We start from the raw sequence: 26,760 nt of genomic DNA, 5'->3' as shown, positions 1-26,760 counted from the left end.
GATAGAATAACTCCATTAATGTCAATTCTGTCATTTGTACATGGGTAAATATAACATCTTTTTTCTCTTTTTTTCTGATTGGTTCAGTCATTCATTATGTAAACCAACACGTTAATGTGACGTGTGTCGTGTGTTGGTGTTTACAGATAAATGTGCTTCTGTAAAATATTCCATTTTTTATTTGTAAAAACAGGCATTTTTACGGAGCCGTGGAAGTGTCATCGCAAAATGTTTTGCATGTGGAGAGAATGTGCGCATGTTTTATTAGTGCCAGGCGCATGTTTTATGATGTGCGCACGTTTTATGATGTGCACTCAATATTGTCTTGACACATAAATGTTGGCTTTACACTGTGCGAGTTTGGCCCTTTTTCAGATGATTTTTCATTCATGCGAGAATTTTTTGGACCGGGTTTCAGGTTAATCACGCGTCCTGCATCGTGTAGTATACATGGAGTAACAAGCTGCGTTCAACATCTCACGACCACCTCCTGATCGCCGATCGTATGGTCGAATGAAAATCAAACCTGTTTGATATTATTCTGGTCTGGCTGCTGAACAGCTACAAGCGTCCAACCGCTCATACTGTGCATGTGCAAACACCGCAGAGCTGCCTTGTAATGTTTTTTTGTTGTTTTGTTTTTAAGCTTAATTTGTAAAAAAAAAAAAAAAAAGAAGCCATTTGCAAAGCCAAAAAGTTGATTTGACAACCATCTGATATAACCGGGGTCAAAATAAGTAGAACACTGCCATCTACTGGTGCCCAGATGCTTAGTACTTAGCGTGAATACTGCTATGAACACTACTGGCCAGTAGATGGCAGTAGAGGCCTTGAAAACTTGCCAAAACTAAATTCCAGATAATCCGTGTCAGCTACATTTAAGATGCGCAGAATTTAACAAACACAAATACAATAACGTCTATAAACCCAGAGAATATATTCACGAGAGTTTTAGGCACTAGAGTTTAATGCTGCTATCTGTGGAGCCTGAACAGAGTGTCTGAAATGCATTTCTCATGTCGTGAATGTACTGAGATTACCCTATCACCCATAATGCACTGCTGGGCACAGCATGTGCTCACAAAACCTTAAAAATTAGCACATTACTTTAAAACTAAAACATATATCTGATATTTTCACTTTATAAAACTTCAGACATGACAGTAATTTAAAATAACTTGTCCAAATTAGTTTGGTTAAAATTTGAACCATAAGTTAAAAAGTATGCCTCTGGATGACTTGGGTGATATTTCCAGTGTATCAGTATGGTGTTAAAAGAGAGTTTTTTGTGACCAGTTCTCCTTTGCTTGCAGAGGATAGAGTGGTTTCTTCTGAAAGCAGCTCTCTTCTGTTTGCAGAGGGTGGAACTATACATCTCTTAGGAAACTTTTAACAGGTAAGTCTCAATAGTGATGGGCAAATGAAGCCCCATTCAAGACTCGAGGCTTCTCATCAAACGTTTCGATACATGTCTTGAGGCCTCACGCAGTGCTTGGTTTGCTGTACTGCCATCAAGTGGAGAAAGAAATGCACAGGATGAATTTACTCTGATGACCCCCTGGATTTGATGTTTGACCTTAAATTGTGCAAATAAATACTTGAAACAATAAATTAATAAACCAAGAATAATATTGTTCGTTAACTTAGTGAATTAAACAAATGACTGAGTGAATTAAACAAATAAGGCCCTAGACATATTAGTTTTGAGACATATATTAATGTAATTTTTTAAAATGGGTGGTTTCAAATAATAATTTATAACAATGAAAGACTATTTTGGGGAAAGAGGGGCTGCTAAGTCCATAATCAACAATTTAAAACAATCCATAAAATTGCATCCCAGCTGCAGGCATTGAACCTGTCAATCACTCTCCTCCACGCGCTGGACCAGGCAAGCACCAAACGTTTCCTGCATTTTTCGAGCGCTTTTCAGCGAATCGATTCACTCAACGAAGCAGTCACGTGATTTCAGGAAACAAGGCCTCGTTTAGCTGTAGTCACGTGGTTTGATACAGGCCTCGAAGCGGGGCTTCATTTGACATGCCCCCTTTTGCTCGATACAGCCTTCGGTGCCTCGCTTCATTTCGCCCAACACTAAGTCTCAACTGATTTTAAATTTTAAAAATGTTTACCACTGTTCAGCTTGGTTTACTACGTTATCGGATAACAATTTATCGGAAGATAATTAGTCCGATAATGGTTTTTAAAGTTATCTAAAAAGATAATCCAATAATGAAAACATTATCTTCGATATCTGTTATCGGATTATCGGAAGTGTGCTCACCACTGCGTAAGGATGATTCAGAGAAAGCTCAGAACTACACAGGAGGACCTGGTCAATGACCTGAAGAGAGCTGGGACCACAGTCACAAAGATTACATTAGTAACACATGATGCTGTCATGGTATAAAATCCTGCAGGGCAGCAAGGTCCCCCTGCTCAAGCCAGCACATGTCCAGGCCCGTTTGAAGTTCACCAGTGACCATCTGAATGACCCAGAGGAGGCATGGGAGAAGGTCATGTGGTCAGATGAGACCAGAATAGAGCTTTTTGGAATCAACTCCACTTACCATGATGAGAACAACCCCAAGAAAACCATCCCAACCGTGAAGCATGGGGGTGGAAACATAATACTCTGGGGGTACTCTTCTGCAAAGGGGACAGGATGACTGCACCGTATTGAAGGGAGGATGGATGGGGTCATGTATTGCAAGATTTTGGCAAACAACCTCCTTCCCTCGGAAGACCCAGCCATGACCCATCTTCAATGCTCTTACCCCAAACACACAGCCAGGGCAACTAAGGAGGAGCTCCGTAAGAAGCATTTCAAGGTCCTGGAGTGGCCTGGCCAGTCTCCAGACCTGAACTCAATAGAAAATCTTTGGAGGGAGCTGAAACTCCAAACCTGAAAGACATCGAGAAGATCTGTATGGACCGTTGGACCAAAATCCCTGCTGCAGTGTGTGAAAACTTGGTCAAGAAGTACAGGAAATGTCTGACCTCTGCAATGGCAGACAAATGTTTCTGTACCAATTGTTAAGCTCTGTTTTTCTAGGGGGTCAAATACTTATTTTATGCAATAAAATGCAAATTAATTATTTAAAAAAATCATACAATGTGATTTACTGGATTTTTTTTTAGATTCTGTCTCTCACAGTTGAAGTGTACCTATGATAAAAATTACAGACCTCTCCATTCTTTGTAGGTGGGAAAACCTGCAAAACTGACAGGGGGTCAAATATTTATTTTCCCCACTGTATATTTGCCCACATTTTTTATTTCTAATTACATAGTTTAAAATTCAGTAGGAAAGAGACATTTCCATGTGGCTGCTACATATACACTCAACAAAAATATAAATGCAACACTTTTGGTTTTGCTCCCATTTTGTATGAGATGAACTCGAAGATCTAAAACTTTTTCCACATACACAATATCACCATTTCCCTCAAATATTGTTCACATACCAGTCTAAATCTGTGATAGTGAGCACTTCTCCTTTGCTGAGATAATCCATCCCACCTCACAGGTGCGCCATATCAAGATGCTGATTAGACACCATGATTAGTGCACAGGTGTGCCTTAGACTGTCCACAATAAAAGGCCACTCTGAAAGGTGCAGTTTTATCACACAGCACAATGCCACAGATGTCGCAAGATTTGAGGGAGCGTGCAATTGGCATGCTGACAGCAGGAATGTCAACCAGAGCGGTTGCTCGTGTATTGAATGTTCATTTCTCTACCATAAGCCGTCTCCAAAGGCGTTTCAGAGAATTTGGCAGTACATCCAACCAACCTCACAACCACAGACCACGTGTAACCACATCCGCCCAGGACCTCCACATCCACCATGTTCACCTCCAAGATTGTCTGAGACCAGCCACTCGGACAGTTGCTGAAACAATCAGTTTGCATAACCAAAGAATTTCTGCATAAACTGTCAGAAACCGTCTCAGGGAAGCTCATCTGCATGCTCGTCGTCCTCATCGGGGTCTCGACCTGACTCCAGTTCGTCGTCGTAACCGACTTGAGTGGGCAAATGCTCACATTCGCTGGCGTTTGGCACGTTGGAGAGGTGTTCTCTTCACGGATGAATCCCGGTTCACACTGTCCAGGGCAGATGGCAGACAGTGTGTGTGGCGTCATGTGGGTGAGCGGTTTTCTGATGTCAATGTTGTGGATCGAGTGGCCCATGGTGGCAGTGGGGTTATGGTATGGGCAGGCATCTGTTATGGACGAAGAACACAGGTGCATTTTATTGATGGCATTTTGAATGCACAGAGATACCGTGACGAGATCCTGAGGCCCATTGTTGTGCCATACATCCAAGAACATCACCTCATGTTGCAGCAGGATAATGCACGGCCCCATGTTGCAAGGATCTGTACACAATTCTTGGAAGCTGAAAATGTCCCAGTTCTTGCATGGCCGGCATACTCCCCGGACATGTCACCCATTGAGCATGTTTGGGATGCTCTGGACCGGCGTATACGACAGCGTGTACCAGTTCCTGCCAATATCCAGCAACTTCGCATAGCCATTGAAGAGGAGTGGACCAACATTCCACAGGCCACAATTGACAACCTGATCAACTCTATGCGAAGGAGATGTGTTGCACTGCATGAGGCAAATGGTGGTCACAACAGATACCGACTGGTATCCCCCCCAATAAAACAAAACTGCACCTTTCAGAGTGGCCTTTATTGTGGACAGTCTAAGGCACACCTGTGCACTAATCATTGTGTCTAATCAGCATCTTTGTATGGCACACCTGTGAGGTGGGATGGATTATCTCAGCAAAGGAGAAGTGCTCACTATCACAGATTTAGACTGGTTTGTGAACAATATTTGAGGGAAATGGTGATATTGTGTATGTGGAAAAAGTTTTAGATCTTTGAGTTCATCTCATACAAAATGGGAGCAAAACCAAAAGTGTTGCATTTATATTTTTGTTGAGTGTAGAAACGAATTGATTGAATTTAAATAAAATGTACTATATTGTGATATACAGTACTGTGTAAATGTAGGCACATTTAATGCATCATAAAAGCATTAAAACCTGATAAATATTCAGAAATAAATGTGTGATGAATTTCAACTTTAATGAAAATCAATACAAAAATTAGGTTCTATTTACGTGTGATTTTTCAGTTCATAAGTCACACCAGAGTATATGTCACGGGACCTCAAATAATATTTTGAGAAAAACACAACTTAAAGTATGAGTAATTGTAAGTGTACTGGCCAGTAGAATACCACCAAACACAGTTGCAAATGATTATGCAATATGCATTAAAATTATTGTAAAACACACTTACAAATTAATATTATGCAATTAAAAGAATATAGCCACATATTCACTTTTGTTGGAACTGATTTTGTGTTGACATGCCAATAAAAAGGGGCATGTGAAGGGAGGGGCATCAAATGCTACTTTTATTATATCTCTAGGATTCCTAAAACTTTTGCACAGTACTTATTACCAGGATATGAGATTTTGGCCATATTGCCCAGCCCTACAAATAACAGTAATTCACAGGAGTTACAGGTTTCCCAGGCGTGTCTGTGCTCCTTTTTCCCACATCACACCAAAATCCTTCCCCGACCACCACAATATGGCTATTTTTTTTAAACATGCACAAAGCACCTCCTGTTGTCCCCTCACAATTTTATTTCATCAATGAACCCACATCATTTTCACTGCTCAAACTGCATCAGGAGAAATTTTATATCTTAATAAAGAGTGCAGCAGGCTGACACTGCAGATCCTAAAAGCCTTGAGGTCCATTTGTACCTGTTCTTACAGTAGTGTTCAGAATAATAGTAGTGCTATGTGACTAAAAAGATGAATCCAGGTTTTGAGTATATTTCTTACTGTTACATGGGAAACAAGATACCAGTAGATTCAGTAGATTCTCACAAATCCAGCAAGACCAAGCATTCATGATATGCACACTCTTAAGGCTATGAAATTGGGCTATTAGTAAAAAAAAGTAGAAAAGGGGGTGTTCACAATAATAGTAGCATCTGCTGTTGACGCTACAAACTCAAAACTGTTATGTTCAAACTGCTTTTTTAGCAATCCTGTGAATCACTAACCTAACTATTATTGTGAACACCCCCTTTTCTACTTTTTTTTTTACTAATAGCCCAATTTCATAGCCTTAAGAGTGTGCATATCATGAATGCTTGGTCTTGTTGGATTTGTGAGAATCTACTGAATCTACTGGTACCTTGTTTCCCATGTAACAATAAGAAATATACTCAAAACCTGGATTCATCTTTTTAGTCACATAGCACTACTATTATTCTGAACACTACTGTATCTCCAGATTCCACAGCATGAAGCAGATGACAATCTACAACTCCCTCTGGAAGGAACGTCAGGCTAATAGGCTACAGAGGCCCAGGAGTCCCACTCATGCATGTTCTAGACCCCTCTCGTCCAATCACCTTTAATGATGAGCAATCACGATGAGAGAGAGAGACACAACACAGCAGAACACGAAAAACAAAGTGGGTCATAAAATAGAGAAAAAAAATCGAAAGAAGGTGCACAAAAAGAGGGAAAAGGAAAAAAAAGCTCTTGCAACTGATGCTGCTAAGAGCAGAAAAATTTCAGAGATGTTTGCTGCGGGGACTGACCTGGCAGGGGTGCCTGCGGGTCCCTCACCCCAGCAGCAGGTGCTGTCAGAGTCAGACAGTGAGTGCCATGGAGGTGGTACAGGGCCAGGAGGAGATTGGTTTGGTGGCGATGATAGCAGGTGTGTGCCAGCATGGTGTGGATAAGCACTCATTCATATAAATGTTTACCCTTTCATATAAATAAAACAGTACCCCCCTTTTCCGGTTGCACCTACAGGTCTAAGAGATTTACGTCTCCAAAAACATTCAAATCAAACACTTAATGTGCTCACCTCACTGCCAACTCTGCATAGTGTGGTGTGTTACAACTAAATCTAGTTATCTAAAGTATTGGAAAACAATACCATATTCATATCCTGATTAATTGATTAGTTGCTTTTATTATAACCACTTAACCTTCTGGAGTCGACTGATGCACCACCGTGTAAAAAGTCACATGGCCTAATTAACCGGACGTAGCACACAATCTGCTCCACTCAGAGTCTCTCTTTGAATGCATGTTGAACGTGTGGAATGTAACCTGTATACCACTTTTTAAATTTTGTTAATAGGCCAAGTATAACTTGAATTGTGATTACTAATTTACGCAAGTTTTTTTTCCTGGATAATATGCTCATATTTGCTGCGCGTTTTGCAGACACCCACAGCAAAAATGACTCATTTCCTCATTCTGCTGACCAATCACAATCACCAACCATACGTGGGTTTGACGACAACCCAAAGATTCCACGTGGCTGTGCTTGTGTGTGTGGGTAAAATCAGTTTTTAGATTGTAGAAAGACTTCTCTTATCCAGTTCTTTAATTACTGTTTGCTAGTGACTATTCTAAGGAAACACCTCTCACTGAATGTTCACTGCTGTGCTCTCCATTTTTATTGAAATAGAAAGTATTCAAAACAAATACTTCTAATTTTCAGTCAGTTTTTGCAGAGTAAAAATACACTTATTTTACTGTGTTGTTTTTAATACTCATTTTAATACTCATCATGGTAGCGTATCAAAGCTATGAAAGTCTTATAACTGTCATATTGGCTTCGCTCAAAATGTAAATGAGTAAACCCACCACTTTAACCATACTTTAGATCTTGTTCTGACTTAGGGTATGGAAACTGAAGACTTAACAGTAGTCCCTGAAAACCCCCTTCTGTCTGATCATGTCTTAATAACATTGACATTTATTTTAATGGACTAACCAACAGTGGGGAATAAGTTTCATTATAGTAGAAGTCTTTCGGAAAGTGCTGTAACTAGGTTTAAGGATATGATTCCTTCTTTGTTATGTTCTCCAATGCCATATACCAACACAGTGCAGAGTAGCTACCTAAACTCTGTGAGTGAGATAGATTATCTTGTCAGTAGTTTTACATCCTCACTGAGCACAACTCTGGATGCTGTAGCTCCTCTGAAAAAGAGAGCCTTAAATCAGAAGTGCCTGACTCTGTGGTATAACTCACAAACTCGCAGCTTAAAGCAGATAACCCGTAAGTTGGAGAGGAAATGGCGTCTCACTAATTTAGAAGATCTTCACTTAGCCTGGAAAAAGAGTCTGTTGCTCTATAAAAAAGCCCTCTGTAAAGCTAGGACATCTTACTACTCATCACTAATTGAAGAAAATAAGAACAACCACAGGTTTCTTTTCAGCACTGTAGCCAGGCTGACAAAGAGTCAGAGCTCTATTGAGCCGAGTATTCCTTTAACTTTAACTAGTAATGACTTCATGACTTTCTTTGCTAATAAAATTTTAACTATTAAAGAAAAAATTACTCATAACCATCCCAAAGACATATCGTTATCTTTGGCTGCTTTCAGTAATGCTGGTATTTGGTTAGACTCTCTCTCCCCGATTGTTCTGTCTGAGTTATTTTCATTAGTTACTTCCTCCAAACCATCAACATGTCTATTAGACCCCATTCCTACCAGGCTGCTCAAGGAAGCCCTACCATTAATTAATGCTTCGATCTTAAATATGATCAATCTATCTTTATTAGTTGGCTATGTACCACAGGGTTTTAAGGTGGCAGTAATTAAACCATTACTTAAAAAGCCATCACTTGACCCAGCTATCTTAGCTAATTATAGGCCAATCTCCAACCTTCCTTTTCTCTTAAAAATTCTTGAAAGGGTAGTTGTAAAACAGCTAACTGATCATCTGCAGAGGAATGGTCTATTTGAAGAGTTTCAGTCAGGTTTTAGAATTCATCATAGTACAGAAACAGCATTAGTGAAGGTTACAAATGATCTTCTTATGGCCTCAGACAGTGGACTCATCTCTGTGCTTGTCCTGTTAGACCTCAGTGCTGCTTTTGATACTGTTGACCATAAAATTTTATTACAGAGATTAGAGCATGCCATAGGTATTAAAGGCACTGCGCTGCGGTGGTTTGAATCATATTTATCTAATAGATTACAATTTGTTCATGTAAATGGGGAGTCTTTTTCACAGACTAAGGTTAATTATGGAGTTCCACAAGGTTCTGTGCTAGGACCAATTTTATTCACTTTATACATGCTTCCCTTAGGCAGTATTATTAGAAAGCATTGCTTAAATTTTCATTGTTACGCAGATGATACCCAGCTTTATCTATCCATGAAGCCAGAGGACACAGACCAATTAGTTAAACTGCAGGAATGTCTTACAGGTATAAAGACATGGATGACCTCTAATTTCCTGCTTTTAAATTCAGATACAAACTGAAGTTATTGTACTTGGCCCCACAAATCTTAGAAACATGGTGTCTAACCAGATCCTTACTCTGGATGGCATTACTCTGACCTCTAGTAGTACTGTGAGAAATCTTGGAGTCATTTTTGATCAGGATATGTCCTTCAATGCACATATTAAGCAAATATGTAGGACTGCTTTTTTGCATTTGCGCAATATCTCTAAAATTAGAAAGGTCTTGTCTCAGAGTGATGCTGAAAATAATTCATGCATTTATTTCTTCTAGGCTGGACTATTGTAATTCATTATTATCAGGTTGTCCTAAAGGTTCCCTGAAAAGCCTTCAGTTAATTCAAAATGCTGCAGCTAGAGTACTGACGGGGACTAGAAGGAGAGAGCATATTTCACCCATACTGGCCTCTCTTCATTGGCTTCCTGTTAATTCTAAAATAGAATTTAAAATTCTTCTTCTTACTTATAAGGTTTGAATAATCAGGTCCCATCTTATCTTAGGGACCTCATAGTACCATATCACCCCAATAGAGCACTTCGCTCTCAGACTGCAGGCTTACTTGTAGTTCCTAGGGTTTTTAAGAGTAGAATGGGAGGCAGAGCCTTCAGCTTTCAGGCTCCTCTCCTGTGGAACCAGCTCCCAATTCGGATCAGGGAGACAGACACCCTCTCTACTTTTAAGATTAGGCATAAAACTTTCCTTTTTGCTAAAGCTTATAGTTAGGGCTGGATAAGGTGACCCTGAATCATCCCTTAGTTATGCTGCTATAGACTTAGACTGCTGGGGGGTTCCCATGATGCACTGAGTGTTTCTTTCTCTTTTTGCTCTGTATGCACCACTCTGCATTTAATCATTAGTGACTGATCTCTGCTCTCTTCCACAGCATGTCTTTTTCCTGATTCTCTCCCCTCAGCCCCAACCAGTCCCAGCAGAAGACTGCCCCTCCCTGAACCTGGTTCTGCTGGACGTTTCTTCCTGTTAAAAGAGAGTTTTTCCTTCCCACTGTCGCCAAGTGCTTGCTCACAGGGGGTCGTTTTGACCGTTGGGGATTTTCTTTAATTATTGGATGGCTTTTGCCTTACAATATAAAGCGCCTTGGGGCAACTGTTTGTTGTGATTTGGCGCTATATAAATAAAATTGATTTGATTTTGATTTGATATTGTAAATCTCATGTTACAAAAATCTACACTACCACTGCGAATGAGACTTTTCTTCTATCTCTCTGTCTGCGACAGCAAACAAGTAAAAAAAAAACTACACATTTTTTTCTTTATCACTGGTGTGAAATATATTACCAAATAAACAATGATGCCTAATTCATGTAATTTGGTTGCTGAGCGAAGAAAATTGTGGTTTTGTGTATCGCAAAAAGCAGACAGCAATCAGTTTTGAAAGTTGTGTGATATCTGCAGTGCTTGAAGTGTGTTTTTACTGTGTGTGTGGTGGAGTGTTTTAGCGCGTGGTGTTATAGTTATTTTATTTTTTTTTATTCATTTATTTTCAATCAAAGTGCGGAGCGTATCATCAGAGTCTGAGCCAGAGTGTGATCAGTCTGATGATGAAGTGGACTTTATTGTTCTGGTCTGGACGAACAATAGCAGGTGGATCCACCGATCTGTGTGCATAGATCTGCACAGTAGATCGGATTGCGCGCTTCTCTTTTCAGCTTCTCCAGGACTCAATCTTGCAGCGCTCTGCCACAGCTCCGAGTCCTGGAACACAGAGCAGGGTGCAAACACACGCTGCCTCAACAGTAAGCAGGCTCCAGGCGTGGAGAACACAGGACTCCAGGTAGAGAGTCCCTCCGGCCCCAAAACACATTTTTCTATTTTTTTGGTCACTAATACAGTTAGGTCAGTTTGTACCAACACCAATACAAAAAATGCTACAAAAACAAGGAATTAGGGAAAAAATACACATGGACATTGAGGTGTAATATCTGTACAAATTTTGGGCCCGATGTGCACTGAACAGGAATTGTTTTTCTGAGTGGCATAAATATAATTTGTGTGACATCTTATTACATGTAAACAGCCACAAAAAATGCCTGAAGCATTTCCTGCATTTTAATGTGAATTGTGTAGCTTGTCTGTTTTCTCTCCAGGTGGTGCACTGCAGAGCCGAGGAACACCTGCAGCTCATCATCTTCTCGTACCTGATGCACATGAGCTCCTGATCATGAGCTGGCTACTTAAACCCCGGCTCTAAGCTCAGTCTTGGCCAGAGTTTCGGTGACCCTGACCCCCGAGAGTCTTCCGTGACTCTCCGTGACTTTCCATGATACTTCGTGAGCCTTCCATGAGAAATCCATGACCCTGTCTACGCTGACACTTCCAAGCGCTCTGACGTTTGAGCTTTCAAGGTAACCTGGCCAACTCTAATTCCCGTATTAGAGCTTGATGATCTTTTGGTGTTTGCAGACGCTTTCCTGCACAGCTCCCACACTGCATGCTCCTGGCTCCCACACCACTCTCTGCACGACGTCACTTCTGAACTCATCTGCTCTCTGTCTCAGAGCACATAGCTCTGAAACATTCAGCTAAGTTCCTGCATGTCTGTGAGATCCCGTTCTCACACTGCTCCTGTCTGTGACTGTGCATGACCAAGAACTGTTTCCCAGAACTGTTTCCAAGAAAAAGTACTAAGAACTGTTCAAGCTCTGATGTAGAACAACTAAGAACTTTCCAAGCAGTTTCTAAAATCAAGTCCTGCATAATTGGAACTGCGTCACAAGACACGCAGCATCTAACCTCTGAGGACAATTCATGAACTGTGAACGTTCCTGCCTAAAGCCTACAGTGAACTGCTTGTGGTTAAAGGCTTCCAGTGTTACAGGTGCAATCATTCTGCTCCGTTCTCCTCCGTCCTCCTAGTTCGTCGTCCTTGCGTCCACCTGGCTCCGGTTCCAGCGCCATATACTCCAGGACTCCAGCTTGTTCTTAGACTCCCAAGTCTGTGTGCTTTGCGGCTCCCAAAATTCCACCACGATATGTGGGCCTGGTCTTGGTTCAGCAGGTTTCCTCCAGCTCAGCACCTCAGTTATTTAGTGTTGTAAATAAAGCTTTTTTTCGTTCACGATCTGTTCTGGTTCTTGCTCCCAGCGTGAGTCCATCACCAGTCCGGTCCCGTCCGGAACCCTAACCACAGGAAACAGTCTGATATGGGAAAATATTAAACCAGAAATCAGCCAATCAGAGCGCGTGTGGCATCATAGCCATACAATAAAAAGGGATATTGCTCAGTATTGTAGTGTTATTAAAGGCTTGTGTGTTTATATGTACTTCAGTTGGGGGGGGCAGAGTATCTGCATGCAGGTTGTAGTGGTAGGTCAGTCCAAGTCCAGGGCTGAATTTTCGTTCCATTCCAGCCAAGGCCGTTACCCATTTAGAGCTGGGTGGACTGAGACGATGCAGCAGGATTCAGACCCAGGTCTAGAGACTGGTAGGTCAGCTACCTGCTTTTCACTTGTACTAAAATGCCCACTTTTTACTCCCACCTTTCTCCCCCTCAGACCACACAACACAACAGAGGGCACATCATGGAACAGCTTCTTGGTGGCATGGTGGATTAGTGGTTAGCACTGGTGCCTCACAGCAAGAAGGTCGTGGGATCACTTCCCACCCTTTCTGTGTGGAGTTTGCATGTTCGCCCCGTGTCTGTTTGGGCTTCCTCCTTCATTTTTGTCATCATTGTGTTTCCTTTTCTTATTATAGTGATGCATCTCAAAGCAACCAGCCGACTGACACCAGGCATTCTGACCAATCGTAACAAGATTAGCGCACCGCAGATAACGCTCATGCACCGTGTTCCAGAACCTGAGGGGCTGGCGCGTCACCACTTTAGGTCAGTTTTCACTTACTCACTCTGCTAATTTTTTTTCAACAAATGCAATTGCCGCTGGTTTGGAGATCTTCCTAAGAGTACAAAAGGTTGCAGCAGACAAGCATAATTGAATTTATCTGTATGCTTTTGTGCAGTTGTCTTTGCCCCACCACTTGCTGAGCCCTTGGCTCATATTTATTCTGAACGTTTTGATCAGCGTCGGTCTCACCTGTGCAGGAACGCCCTGTAAGCTTCTGACACCACTTTCTTCTGTGCCTGGCGGATGAAGTCTCGCTGCTCCTTGTCCGGGATGGCCCAACCCTTCTGGGTCTTACACAGCTCTTCCAAGCCCTCATTAAAGCCCTGTGAGTGACGGAGCAGAGCAACGGGTCAGATCTACTCTGTCACAGAGACATTTACTCACATCAAACACTTCAAGTGGAACTTTAAGAGGTCAGCTATAAAAGTGACATTTTCATGAAGAATATAATTTTGGTTTTATCCTGTCAGAGACACTGATACAGAACAGCTCAGTTAACAGGTTTGGAGGGGTTGCTCGTGCACGTGAAAACATTTCTCACCTACAGGTGCTCGAGTAGATCCTGCATCAGTGACAAAGCCAAGATTAAAGGTTTTTATCCTGATCAATACAATAAAGGAGTCGGTCACTTTCTAACAACTGACACAAAACCTTTTAAAACTTAAGAAAATTAGTTGGTTTCAAGGTTAGACTGTATCAGGTTCCAAAATTAAAATATTCGGTGACCAGAGGATTTTTTTCAACTTGCACATTTTTCAAAACAGCTATTTCATGAAAATATCAAACCGGCTCCTTGGGCTTACATGTAGGACACTGATATTACGTGTATCTGGCATAAAATGGACGCGAATTCAGTTCTGTACAACAAAAAAAAAGTGCTTAAAAATAACTTTCAAACAACTACAAATTCCGACAACTTCACATTTTTAGTCCTTATATAGGCCCTGAATTCCGTATCATGAAGTGGATGAGGTTCTACGAATCCTCCTGGATGGAACTCGGCGCAGAGCACAGACAGCCTACCAATCATTTATTCACCAAATGATTTTACAGAAAAACAAAAAGGGCAACCAGCCAATCACTTAAATCCTCTACAAGTCTGCCAAATTAGAGAAGGACTTAAAAATTTAAAGCCCTCTGAGAAGTGATGTCACAGGAAAGTGAAAAAGTGTTGGTCGCGCTCTTGGTCGTGTTGCCGTCTGCTTTAGACTAACCACAACCTTCATCCTCAGCTCAGTAGATGCATCCGTCATAGCAGGTATTTGGGCATCACCCGCTTCCTTAACACGACTCTCTCCTACCAGGTTCTGCTCCTTGCCTTCACACTGCTCAGTACCATACTGCTGCAGCCTCTGGATCTCCAGTTTCAACAGACGCTTCCTTCTACTGATGTTGGAACTGTTAGAACAAATGTGCTTCTTGGTCAGTGTGGAGGTTGGTCTTCTGTTCATCCACAGTTCCCACAGACAGACTGCCTTTCTGCAAGGTCCTTTAAAAAAACCTTTAAATGAATAAAATGAGACCAACTCCTTCAACTGTAATTCATTCTGAAGCTGATTCCATGCAGAAGGTGCTGCAAAATTAAAAGCCTTTTTGCCAAAGACAGTGCAGGCTTTAGGGACAGTCAATAAAAACAGATCCTGTGAATGTAGGTGATACGTCCCTGCAGGCCTTGGGAGAATGTAAGTGTTCAAATAAGGAGAAAGAAGCCCAAGTACTGCCTTATAAATAAAAAGATGCCAGTGAATCCAACGCCGAATGGAGAGGGAGAACCAACCAACCAACCCGAAAGTACAGCAAACAGTGACGAGTGAGAGATTTTAAGTTTGTAATAAATCTCAAGGCTCCATGAAACACAGAGTCCAAGGCATGAAGACAATGGCAGTTTGAATGCATGTATAAAATATCACCATAGTCCAAGACAGACAAGAATGTTGCATTTACAAGTTGCTTTCTTGCTTCAAAAGATAACCAGGACTTGATTTAAAAAAAACCCTAATATCAATTTAAATTTTTTATTGGTCAATGGTGATGTCCAAATATTTGTAATGTGACACTTCTTCAATTTCAATACTAGAGAGTGTACAAATGGTTGGGACATTGTTTTTAGTTGATTTTCCAAGAGTGAAGGTCATGGCTTTAGTTTTTTTAGAGTTTAAAACCAGTTTTAAAGTAGCCAGATTGTGTTGCAAAATGTTAAAAGCAGACTGTAAATTTGAAATTGCTTGACCTAATGTGGGCTCAGAACAATAAAGAACAGTGTCATCAGCATAGTAATGCTAATTTGCATTTTTTACATTATTGCAGAGGTTGTTTGTATAAATAACAAAAAGAAGAAGCCCAAGGACTGAGCCTTAGGGCACACCTTTTGAAATATTTAGGGAGGCAGAAGTGAGGCCATCTGCCTGTACACGCTGTGCTCTCCCTGACAGGTAACTGTTGAGCCATCCCACTGCTTGTTCTGATAGTCCAATGGAGGTAAGCCTTTGAAAAAGTATTTTATGGTCCACTGTGTCAAAACCTGTGTCCAAGAACATCTTGTTCCAGTGGCCCACCTCCCAACCGTGTGTCCTGGTTTCTCAACAACTGATGCAGACCTTGTTAACTCGGGTGACGCCTGAGCTGGTATGGCTTTATTTATTTGAGCCTCGCTCATTATATCAAGGTAGGCTGTGGGGGTAGCATGGGGGGGGGGGGGGGGGTCTAGCTTGGAGACTAGGCATGTGGAGATTAATTGATACGAATCGGTATCTAGATAAAAAGGTGCGCGATGTGAGTGCATCGATTCATTCGGTGTGCATCAATGCAACTGATGGCTTGAATCTTGGTGCATCGCTCGCTGCCTGCATGCATTGATTTTTCAAGGCACACTGAATGCACCACGGATGGTTCGGAAAACCGAGAGGGGCCATTGTTTTTGATGGTGTCCATTGAGAAAAGGATCATTTCTCTACGTTGATTGCAGACTGCAGCAGGTCTGCTTGAAGCCTGAAGCAACGAAGCAGCGCTTCAACCCGCTGTTCACTGGTTCTTTGCTTTGCTGGTTTTCAGATGTGGCAAGTACACTGGCGTGAGCACCGCCCGGTACATAAACTGAAGTTGTCCATCAGGGAAAGGAATAATAATAATACTACTAATAATAATATCCTCTGTTTTGTGGGACTAAGTGCACAGCTCCAAAGAGCCACGCAGATTTCAGTCGGAATTAATAACTTCAGAGCGAATCACAGTTTTAAATCAAATGACACCTCTTTCCAAATGTTATAATACAAACAACAAACTACAACCAACCAAACCCAGGGTTTTCCCCCCAAAAATGAGATGTCCTGCATTTTTTATGCATTACATCCTGATGTGCAGTGCAGCCGGCTGAAGAGCTCAACTCAGAGACTATGGAGTTACATTTGTGTCATTAATATCTGAAGGGAACTGCTTTTGACAAAAACTACATTTTGTTTATTTCTATTTCTGTTCACAGATCAAGGATCCATCATGTACATCAAGGATCCAGTGACCATGTACAGATTTTATTAATTTTTAACAGTGACTAATTTCAGATTTATTTACTTTAAGACAATAAAATGTTGACATAGAAAACCTCTAAAGCCTACTTTTAGTAAACAGAAAATTCACAGAGGCATTAATAAGGGAATCGATAAAGAATCGGATTCATAAGCGGAATCGATAATGGCACCGACATAAAATCTTATCAGTACCCATCCCTAATCATATCGCACCAAATCGGGAACAGGGGTCAATCATATCGCATCATATCGTCAGTATTGTCATGTATGACAATATGTATCGTATCGCTGGTAGTGTATCGAGGTGTGTATTGAATCGTTGTCAGTCATCATTGTCATAAGATTCACATGCCTACTGGGGACCCTTACTGGATGGATGTGTGTCCTGACCGGGGTTTAAACCCATGATGTGCTGTTGCAAAGGCCACTGTCCAGCTTTATATATATATATTAGTATGGACTACTAGATGCCAGATGCTCACCTTGAATTTATCTTTGATCACCTGCCGCTCTTTATCTTTCAGCTGGAAGAAATACACGACACACACAGTCAGACAAACACAAACATTCACCACAAACAGGGAAAGAAAAAGAATTTCTCTGGAAACACAGTGTGTGCCACATCACATCTCAGGAAGGACCAACTCAAGTTTTTTTATTAAACATTTAAAATCACATTATTTTCAGATTGAAGGAAAACACTTGAAATCTTGAACATGAGTGAGGGGACCTGAATGTGATATAAACAAACAAACAAACAAACAAACAAACAAACAAACCAGGCCAATGTGAACAGTTTAAACTTTTGGAACAGCCCCAGAACACATGGAAAGCCACATACACCCTGAAGTGTCAAAAGTGTCAAACATTGATTTGCATGTGACCTCCTGGTGGCGCTGCAGCCTCTAAGTACATTTGCTGAAGCGACACCAGTTCAGATGTCCTTGTGTGTCAAAAACAACAAGCACATAAGAAGCCGACACTTATAGAGCCACAAAACGTTTTAAGATTTAAGGCATGAAAAGAATTTTCTTTGGCACCACTATAATATTATTTATTAGCCTTTAAGTAGGAGATTCATAATGTGACATTACCAATACAATCAAAATTCACTTTGTCTAGAAAATTTTTTTTTTATAAAAAGTTCCCCTGAAGGGTAAATTGTCAAAAGAACAGGCGGCCTTGAACTACCTACAGCAGTGAGGGTCAAGACCAATACAGCTAATAACAGAGACGTCATAGATCACGTGGGGGCTTCCCCAGAATTGTGTGAGGGATTCTGGGAAGGACACGGTGACAGCCAATCAGAGTAGAGAGGTACCATGATGTCACTGGCTGATCTCTCTGGCTACTAAATCAACATGGTGGAAAACCCTCCAAAACAGCTGCGTTTCTCATATACATATCACGTCTCATATGGGTGAGTGTGTGTGTGTGTGTGTGAGATGGTCTAGTGGTTAGGTTTGAGACCAGAAGATCCTCGGTTCAAATCCCAGCCTGACTGGAAAATCAGTAAGAGCCCTTGGGCAAGGTCTTTATTCCCCAATTGCTCCCATTGTGTAGTGAGCGCCTTGTATGGCAGCACCCTCACATTGGGGTGACTGTGAGGCATTATGTGTAAAGCGCTTTGAGCGTCTGATGCAGATGGAAAAGTGTTATATACAATCCTAATTCCAATGAAGTTGGGACATTGTGTAAAATGTAAATAAAAACAGAATACAATGATTTGCAAATCCTCTTCAACCTATATTCAATTGAATACACCACAAAGACAAGATATTTAATGTTCAACCTGAAAAACTGTTTTTGTGCAAATATTTGCTCATTTTAAAATGGATGCCTGCAACATGTTTCAAAAAAGCTGGGACAGTGCTATGTTTACCACTGTGTTACATCACCTTTACTTCTAACAACAATCAATAAGCGTTTGGGAACTGAGGACACTAATTGTTGAAGCTTTGTAGGTGGAATTCTTTCCCGTTCTTGCTTGATGTACGACTTCAGTTGTTCAACAGTCCGGGGTCTCCGTTGTCGTATTTTGCTTTTCATAATGCGCCACACATTTTCAATGGCCAACAGGTCTGGACTGCAGGCAGGACAGTCTAGTACCCCCATTCCTTTACTATGAAGCCACACTTTGTAACACGTGCAGAATGTGTTTTGGCATTGTCTTGCTGAAATAAGCAGGGACGTCCCTGAAAAAGACGTTGCTTGGATGGCAGCATGTGTTGCTCCAAAACCTGGATGTACCTTTCAGCATTGATGGTGCCATCACAGATGTGTAAGTTGCCCATGTCATGGGCATTAACACACCCCCATACCATCACAGATGCTGGCTTTTGAACTTTGTGCTGGTACCAACCTGGATGGTCTTTTTCCTCTTTTGTCCGGAGGACACAACGTCCATGATTTCCAAAAACAATTTGAAATGTGGACTCATCAGACCACAGCACACTTTTCCACTTTGCATCTTTCCATTTCAAATGAGCTCAGGCCCAGAGCAGGCGCTGGCGTTTCTGGATGTTGTTGATGTACGGCTTTCGCTTTGCATGGTAGAGTTTTAACTTTCACTTGTAGATGTAGCGACGAACTGTGTTAACTGACAATGGTTTTCTGAAGTGTTCCTCAGCCCACGCGGTAAGATCCTTTACACAATGATGTTAGCTTTTAATGCAGTGCCGCCTGAGGGATCGAAGGTCATGGGCATTCAATGTTGGTTTTTGGCCTTGCCGCTTACTTGTAGAAAGTTCTCCAGATTCTCTGAATCTTCTGATTATATTATGGACTGTAGATGATAGAATCCCTAAATTCCTTGAAATTGAACGTTGAGAAACATTGTTGTTATTAAACTGTTGGACTATGTTTTCATGCAGTTGTTCACAAAGTGGTGATCCTCACCTCATCTTTGCTTGAGACTTTTGGGGATGCTCCTTTTATACCCAATCATTAGTGTCCTCAGTTCCCAAATGCTTATTGAGTGTTGTTAGAAGGAAAGGTGATTTAACACAGTGGTAAACATACCACTGTCCCAGCTTTTCTGAAATGTGTTGCAGGCATCCATTTCAAAATGAGCAAATATTTGCACAAAAACAATAAAGTTTATCAGTTTGAACATTAAATATCTTGTCTTTACAGTGTATTCAATTGAATAAAGGTTGAAGAGCATTTGCAAATCATTGTGTTCTGTTTTTATTAACATTTTACACAACGTAGCAACTTCATTAGAAGTGGGGTTGTAAATGCAGTCTATTTACATAAAAAGCAAAAATAAACACTTCTAAATCAGAAAGCGCTGTTTTTGTAACCTGATAACACCTCTAAAGTGATGTACAAGACATATCACGGACGTCAGCTTGCATGCTACGTGCACACGCATCACCTACAGTAAAAGGTAACTTCCGGTCTTTTCAAAAGCTCATGCATGAGCACACACACATCCTCCTGCAGACGCAGTTGACAAGTAAAAAAATATATTTGTCATGGATTTCCCCCCCACAGATAAATCTGTTCTCTTTATTAAAATGAGCTGTAATTTTCCAAAATGTTTCTAAAATGAACAGACATTATCGTGCTTGGATGTCAGTTGAGGCAAACTTTTGTCAGTTTAGTGAACTTGAAGGGCCTTAGAGCTTTAAGTTCAAAATTATTCTGCAGTGAGGTTTGACTCTGACCTTGACGCCGGGTTGGAAAACAGGCATGTTCCGGTCTGTTAGGTGCTCCGTGACCTTTGACCAGCTACAAAAGCGAGAAAAACATGAGGTCAGTGCGAGTTTAGAGTCCAAACATCGAAGACGGAGGTCCACTGCGACCCGGTCTACCTGTGCTGGTAGGTCTGAATCTGCTGCTCGATCAGCTCCCTGTAGGAGGTCTCAGCGTTTTTCTGGGTCACCGTCACCAGCTGGATCAGTTCAGACCTGAACACATTCAAATCCAGAATTTACATATGACACAACAGACCCACACATGTGAGACCAAGACACGGTGTTTAAAAATAACAGACTCTGTTTCGGTTTGTTCCATCAGTCTGTTGATACCTGAAGCTGTTTGTCTGTCAGGCTTTTGGTCCAAATCATGCACTTTGAGCACTTTACCACAATAAAACCTGCAGAGTGTAAAGTCAGACAGAGCTAGCGGGTGACGCTTTAAAGAACAGACAGAAGGACCTCACCTTCATCTACAGTTAGTTAAATCAGCACAATGGGACAACTGTGAAGAGGACGATTTTGTGAAATATTTTCAGGTACAAGTGCCAGAAGACACGTGGGACGATGAGAGTTTGGTCTTTCCCCATTCATTCAACTTAATGGAAATGTGAGTCATCTGTGGTGACACAGAACAGAACCATAAAACAGTGGCAGTGACAGTAATAGTGGCAACAGCACACAACCACAAAGACTGTGTCCATGGCAACAACAAGGACAACAATAAGAGAGAGAGAGACAGAAAAACGACACACAGACCATCAGCACCCAGGTCTCACACCAGGATAACAGCTGTGTCCCAGAAATATGCAGACTAAAGGTGGATGATGCTGAGGTGTTGCATCCATACCAACATGGCCTCTGAACTGAGACCCGCCCCGCGCAGGGCCTCGCAGACCAGCCATCCAACAAAATAATTCCCCGAATCCCCCGACAGTCAGTGGGACACAAACCAGCAGTTCCAACATCGAGCAGATCCCAGATCCCACAGAGACAATGGGTAAAATACGCTTCCCAGAACTGAGGTAACGCCCCCACACACCACCAGATGTCCTGGGTCGAGGCTCCCACACCACGGTGCAGGGTAGAAACAACCCGCACCACAGCCCAGAGGGAGCCCCTGACAGCCGCGCAGCACGCCAGACCCCAACCGCACGACACTGGAGTTCAGCTTTGGTTTGTTTTCTTGTGGTGGTGCAGCAGACACTACGTTTGGAAACACAAACATGAGCACTTCCACGTCACTGAATATATCCTGGATGTCATTTACATCCTTCAGTGGAGTGGAACTCCAGGATGAAGGAATGAACTGGTACCTACTTCTCCAGGGACTTGAGAATGTAGTTGTAGTTGTTGTGCAGGAAAATGGCACTCAGCGCCGCAACGTCGTACACCTTGGACTTGCTGAGCAGATTCAGCTGCAGGTTCCCCAACACTTTGCCTGAAAAAGGACAAAAATCCTCCCTCAGTCACCAGCAGAAACGAGAGAAAGAGAGCAGACGCTCAATGAGCCCTGCTCCGGGTTCCTGTGTGCTTACATATGTAGGTGCTGAGGCGGCGTTTGTTGAACTCTGAGGTGTGTAGCTGCTCGCTGAGGAGCTGGGTTTCTGGAAAAAGACATAAAATGTTCTCGTAAGCAGTGCCTGCTGAAAATCAACTCAACACCCACAATCATCATGTTTCCCGCTTCTCTTGAGCTCACAGAACATTATTCACCATTGGATCAGGAGAAGGAGGAAATCTACATTATACTTTGACTTGTAACGGTTTAAAATGAATTAAATAATAAAAGCACTCAGTTTCCCCACTGCAGCATTCAGGACAGGCATGGGCAACTGGAGGACCCGGGGGCTGGATTACAGCCCTAATATTTAATGAACATATAATTACTAAATAATAAATCAAATTCTGTTAGCACCAAACAACCATATATCAAGAAAAAAACTGCCTTATTTATTAGTTATTAGTCAATGATGCCAATTTTGATTAATCAGTACCACTTAAAGGAAAAAAACAAACAAATACAAACACAATCCTGCAAAAAATGTGTGCAATCCCAGGGTGGGAGCTATAGCCAGGTGGGGGCCAATGAAGGACAACAGATGGATCAATATGTAAAAATGCTCCAATCATATTGAAAAGTACGCTACATTATTTGTCTGATCATTAGGTACTCCAAAAAGGTATAATTTTACTTCTCGGACTGAACATTATGGAGTTATGGGGTACAAAGAGCAAGCTGGTGATTAAAGGCGTACAAGGATCCAAAGATTAAAGTTGCCCCAATTTTGATTAAAAAAATGCAAATTATGGCTGAGGTAATCAGATTAAGACAATGGAATAGGTTTTACCATGATGATGAAAGAAGACTGACATCCATTGGATTCTATGATGTATAACATGTTTAGACATGGACCAATAACCGGTTTCATGGTATACCGTGGTTATGAAAAAGCCACGGTATCAAAACACTAAAATTTTCCATTATACTGTCCCTACGGTATGAACGGGTTATGAGAATTCTTGACAGGCAGAATGGAGGCAGCCGCTGCCGCCCTTCCCCCTGGCGTGCACCTCTGCTCTGTTTACAAACAGACAGCTAACATTAGCTAGCTCTGCATCATGGCTGAAGGATTGGCGATGCCTACACTAACTTTTCCCTCTGTCTAAAAGCACCAAGTTGGCTTTTTGTTTAATTTTCCGTGGAATAGTCCTTCAAGCCAAAAACGGTGGCAACCAAAGCACCGTAGCTATGGCCTATGTCGGACTCGGAGCGATTCACGATACCCATAAAGGATTACATGGAAGGAGTAAACTTTATCCCATCATTGAAACCACTGAGAAGTACAAGCAATGAACTTGAGTCGTGCTTGTGGTCGACCAAATTTCTCCCACAAACATGTCAAGAAGGACAAATACATCTATTCCAAGCACTTTGTTGGTGAAGCTGGGCCAAGTATTGAGCACGCAGAGTTCCGGACCTTATTCGAGCCGTGTTTCTCCCTAAGCAAGTAAGTCATGTCTCCCACGGGGCAGATGCTACATGTCTAAAAGAGTGACTATTATTTTGGTATTTTTTCTAAAGCTATCAGTGATATAGTGCTCGTCATGGTAGACATCACGCGCCTGAATCACGTGCGCTTCATATGCAAATAGCCATAATGTTGTTAAAGCTATACATAATACCATGAAACCGCGGTATTTTGCCCACGGTTATCATACCATCCAAATCTCATACCGGCCCATGCCTAAACATGTTACCCTGTAACATGACAACTAAGCAGAACAGACGGTGCAAACAGTTACTTTTAAAAACAATATTATCAACTAGTAATTTGCAATGCTTTCACTAAAAATTGGAGTAACTTTATCTTTTGACCCCTGTACAAACTGAATTTGATCTTGTTTGCCATTTTTAAGCAGATAACTCCAAAAACTCAGTCAGACATCATCCAAACTACACATTTAGACAATGTGGTATAGGCTTGAGTATGATTGGAGCATTTTTAAATGTTGACCCCTCTGTAATTCATCGTTTATAGCTGCCACCTTGGAATGGCCACCATACATTTTGTGTAGGTTACGGTACACCGAGGCTGGATTGTAAGTGTTGTTTGTCCTCTTTAGAGTTGCTGAAACACGTGCTTGGCCCATCTGGAGTAATTACCTGAAGTTACTATTAGATACCACAAACTGATTAACTACATTTATGGCTACATGTATTTGCTGCAATGAAACACATGTGTTATTGCAGCTGACTATTACATGCTGGTAGAGCTGTTAAAGTGACACTGTACCTAAATGTATGCTGCACACTGTTTCAAGCAGTTTTCACAGAACCCATTTTGAAAAACATTCTAATTAAAAGAACAAACCATTTTGAAGATGTACTGTCAAGGGGACATAGACAAACATTCAGGGGCCTAATATGGTCTTGTGCTTACCTCGGGGTCTAAGGGTATATGTAAGTGTCCCCCAGTACTAAGGGGCCGAGGCAAGGCAAAGAAGAAGAGAAGAGAAACAAAGAAGCACAAGTGCAAAAAGGTTAGAAAAGACGAGGTTAGCGTGGAGTAAAGCCAAGTAGCAAACAGGGTGTCAGCCCGCAGCGAGACAAATACAGGAAGGAGGTCAAAACCTCAGAATCATCTGAACTCTGCTGACACAAAAATAAAATGCACAGTGTGGCTGCTGGATGGACATGCATTAAAAACAACAACAACAAGAGAACACTGGCTAGGCAACATGCAAATCCCAACATACAAGCCCCAACTGTATCGCTAAGTAACAAAGACCTTCCTCCCGCTAGGAAAAACAAAACAAAACAAAAAAAGCAGATGTATTACAGTGCAAAATAACACTTCAACAAAACAACAAACACACACAAGACAAACAAGGCCAGTGGTGAGAGTCTGGAAAGAGGTTGGGTGCCGAGAGTTTTCTTTGAAACACACAAAACCGCCAGATAATCTAACTGAACCAAAACCATTCCCCTTACTAGATTGGTTTTAAATACCCGCAAATTAAAAGTGAAGTTCGTTAAACCATGTCTTCATGATTTCACTTCACAACAAGTGGGTTAGAGCACAGAGCCAAAATAATGAACTGGCATCGCTCAGCCAATTAATTATTAACTCAACTGGAAAAACAGACCTACGGTACACTTTAGAAATGAAAGACACAAGCTCAGGACAAGCTATGTGCAAGATCTCCCACATCTCCTCCTAATGTCCAGCATGAATGTCCAGACCTGGTGGTACTCATCCCCCAAATCATGAGGTGCATTTTGCAGCAAAAACCCTTTTCAACACCAAAACATTATGTCTACATGAATAAAAGGAAGACTGAATAAAGATTTGAAGAATTTCTAAAAGGACATTTTGTATTTTCAGGTAAGAGCCAAATTACATCTTTTACTCAGTGTTCTAGACAAATATATGTCTCACATTTCAAAAGCTGATGCTGGTCTGAACATTTTGATATGCAACGCATGGGCACTATACTACATGCAATACCTTAAAAGGGAAATTACTGACATTAGGAAATGCCCTTGGATAGCAGAGTTTAATGTTAAAATTTGAATTATAAACTTAAGAGTTAAAGACTTTTTTTCCCCCAACACAGTTGTATATGTTTAAAAGGTCCATGGCTGTGTTTAATTAACAGCTGTTAAGGCTTAAACGAACCGGCAGTGAAAAAAGCCCACCGGTTCAGACAACAAATCATAGTTTTCAGTGTCAGTTTGGCTTCTTGTGAATGTGGGATGTACATTCATTCACTGCATTTTACGAGGTAACTGCTCAGGCTTTTGCAGAAGCCCAAGTACACGTCACTGATTGTTATGTGCCTGTAAATGCAAAAGTTCCACTAAAACTGATGTTTCATCCTTGGATGGACTGTCGAGATGACCGCTCCTCCCACCCCCCCCACCATGAACCATAATTGAAATAAACGGGTATAGAAAATGAATGAATGGATGATCATTCATCATAAATGGTCTTTGGATTGTAGACAGCTCACAATTATAAGAGCCATAACTACGAGACGTGTCAGTACCTTGAGATGCCAGCATGGCTCCAGCTGTTCATGAAAGTCAAGCAGTGCTGCAGAAAACGGATGGTCTGTAAGAGAGGAACAAGCACCGCCTGAGTTTATGGAGAGTCCGGCGGTCCCCAGAAAGTAACTGACAACTTGTGTGCCGAGATTGTGTTGCAGGCGGGTGATCGGCGTCATCCTGAGCATCGACTTACATTACTCGTTAGTTCGTGGACGGTTCCGTCTTTGGGCATGTTGTACTCTTATCAGGATCATTCTACAGGTACGCAAGAGAGAATTCATTAAGCCACGAGAACTGAGGACGGTATGATCGATTGCTGATGAAAAAGGGGCGGAGCTTCCTGCTTGATACTGTCCGCAAATTCCTCCAGAGCTTTGGCCGCCGGTTGTTTCCATGGAGGGTGATGAGTGTCGGCAGCTTGTTCTTAGTACTTGCTGCTGTTCCCTGCAGACAGATCCAGAGTAAAACACATAATTAACATTTTTAAGCTGCTACTTTTTACACATTACATAACTGGACCAAACCTGGAGAGTTGAGTCAAACTCAGACTTGCTCATTTTCAGATGTCTGAGTACAGGGAAGATGCTGAGGACGGTGCTATAGTCATGGCGCATTATGGCCCTGCGAGCTGCCGACACAATGTTATCACCCTCCAGCATCAGGTTGTCCAGCGCCTCCTGTGGACAGCAAAAGTAACACAATGCATGATTAACTTCTTAAAAACTTAAGAGAGTCACCTCAGGTTTGCTATCAATGTTCGTCTTGAACCATTAGAAGAGCTCTTCAGAAAAGAGGGGA

General features: G+C 41.7%; 1 protein-coding gene across 1 annotated transcript in view; it reads right to left on the bottom strand.

Annotated features, from left to right (window-relative positions):
- exoc7 (exocyst complex component 7) overlaps positions 1 to 26,760 on the bottom strand; it is an 88,336-nt gene that overhangs the window by 4,796 nt on the left and 56,780 nt on the right. The window contains 5 exon segments of the mRNA XM_034193326.1: positions 13,373 to 13,506; positions 17,190 to 17,231; positions 20,379 to 20,442; positions 20,526 to 20,621; positions 21,729 to 21,849. Of these exon segments, the coding sequence (XP_034049217.1) occupies positions 13,373 to 13,506; positions 17,190 to 17,231; positions 20,379 to 20,442; positions 20,526 to 20,621; positions 21,729 to 21,849 (457 nt within the window).

This window comes from Thalassophryne amazonica, chromosome 18 (assembly GCF_902500255.1).
Source record: "Thalassophryne amazonica chromosome 18, fThaAma1.1, whole genome shotgun sequence".
Classification (NCBI taxonomy): domain Eukaryota; kingdom Metazoa; phylum Chordata; class Actinopteri; order Batrachoidiformes; family Batrachoididae; genus Thalassophryne; species Thalassophryne amazonica.
The sequence above is the reverse complement of the archived record's forward strand: the minus strand, read 5'-3'. Positions and strand labels throughout refer to the sequence as shown.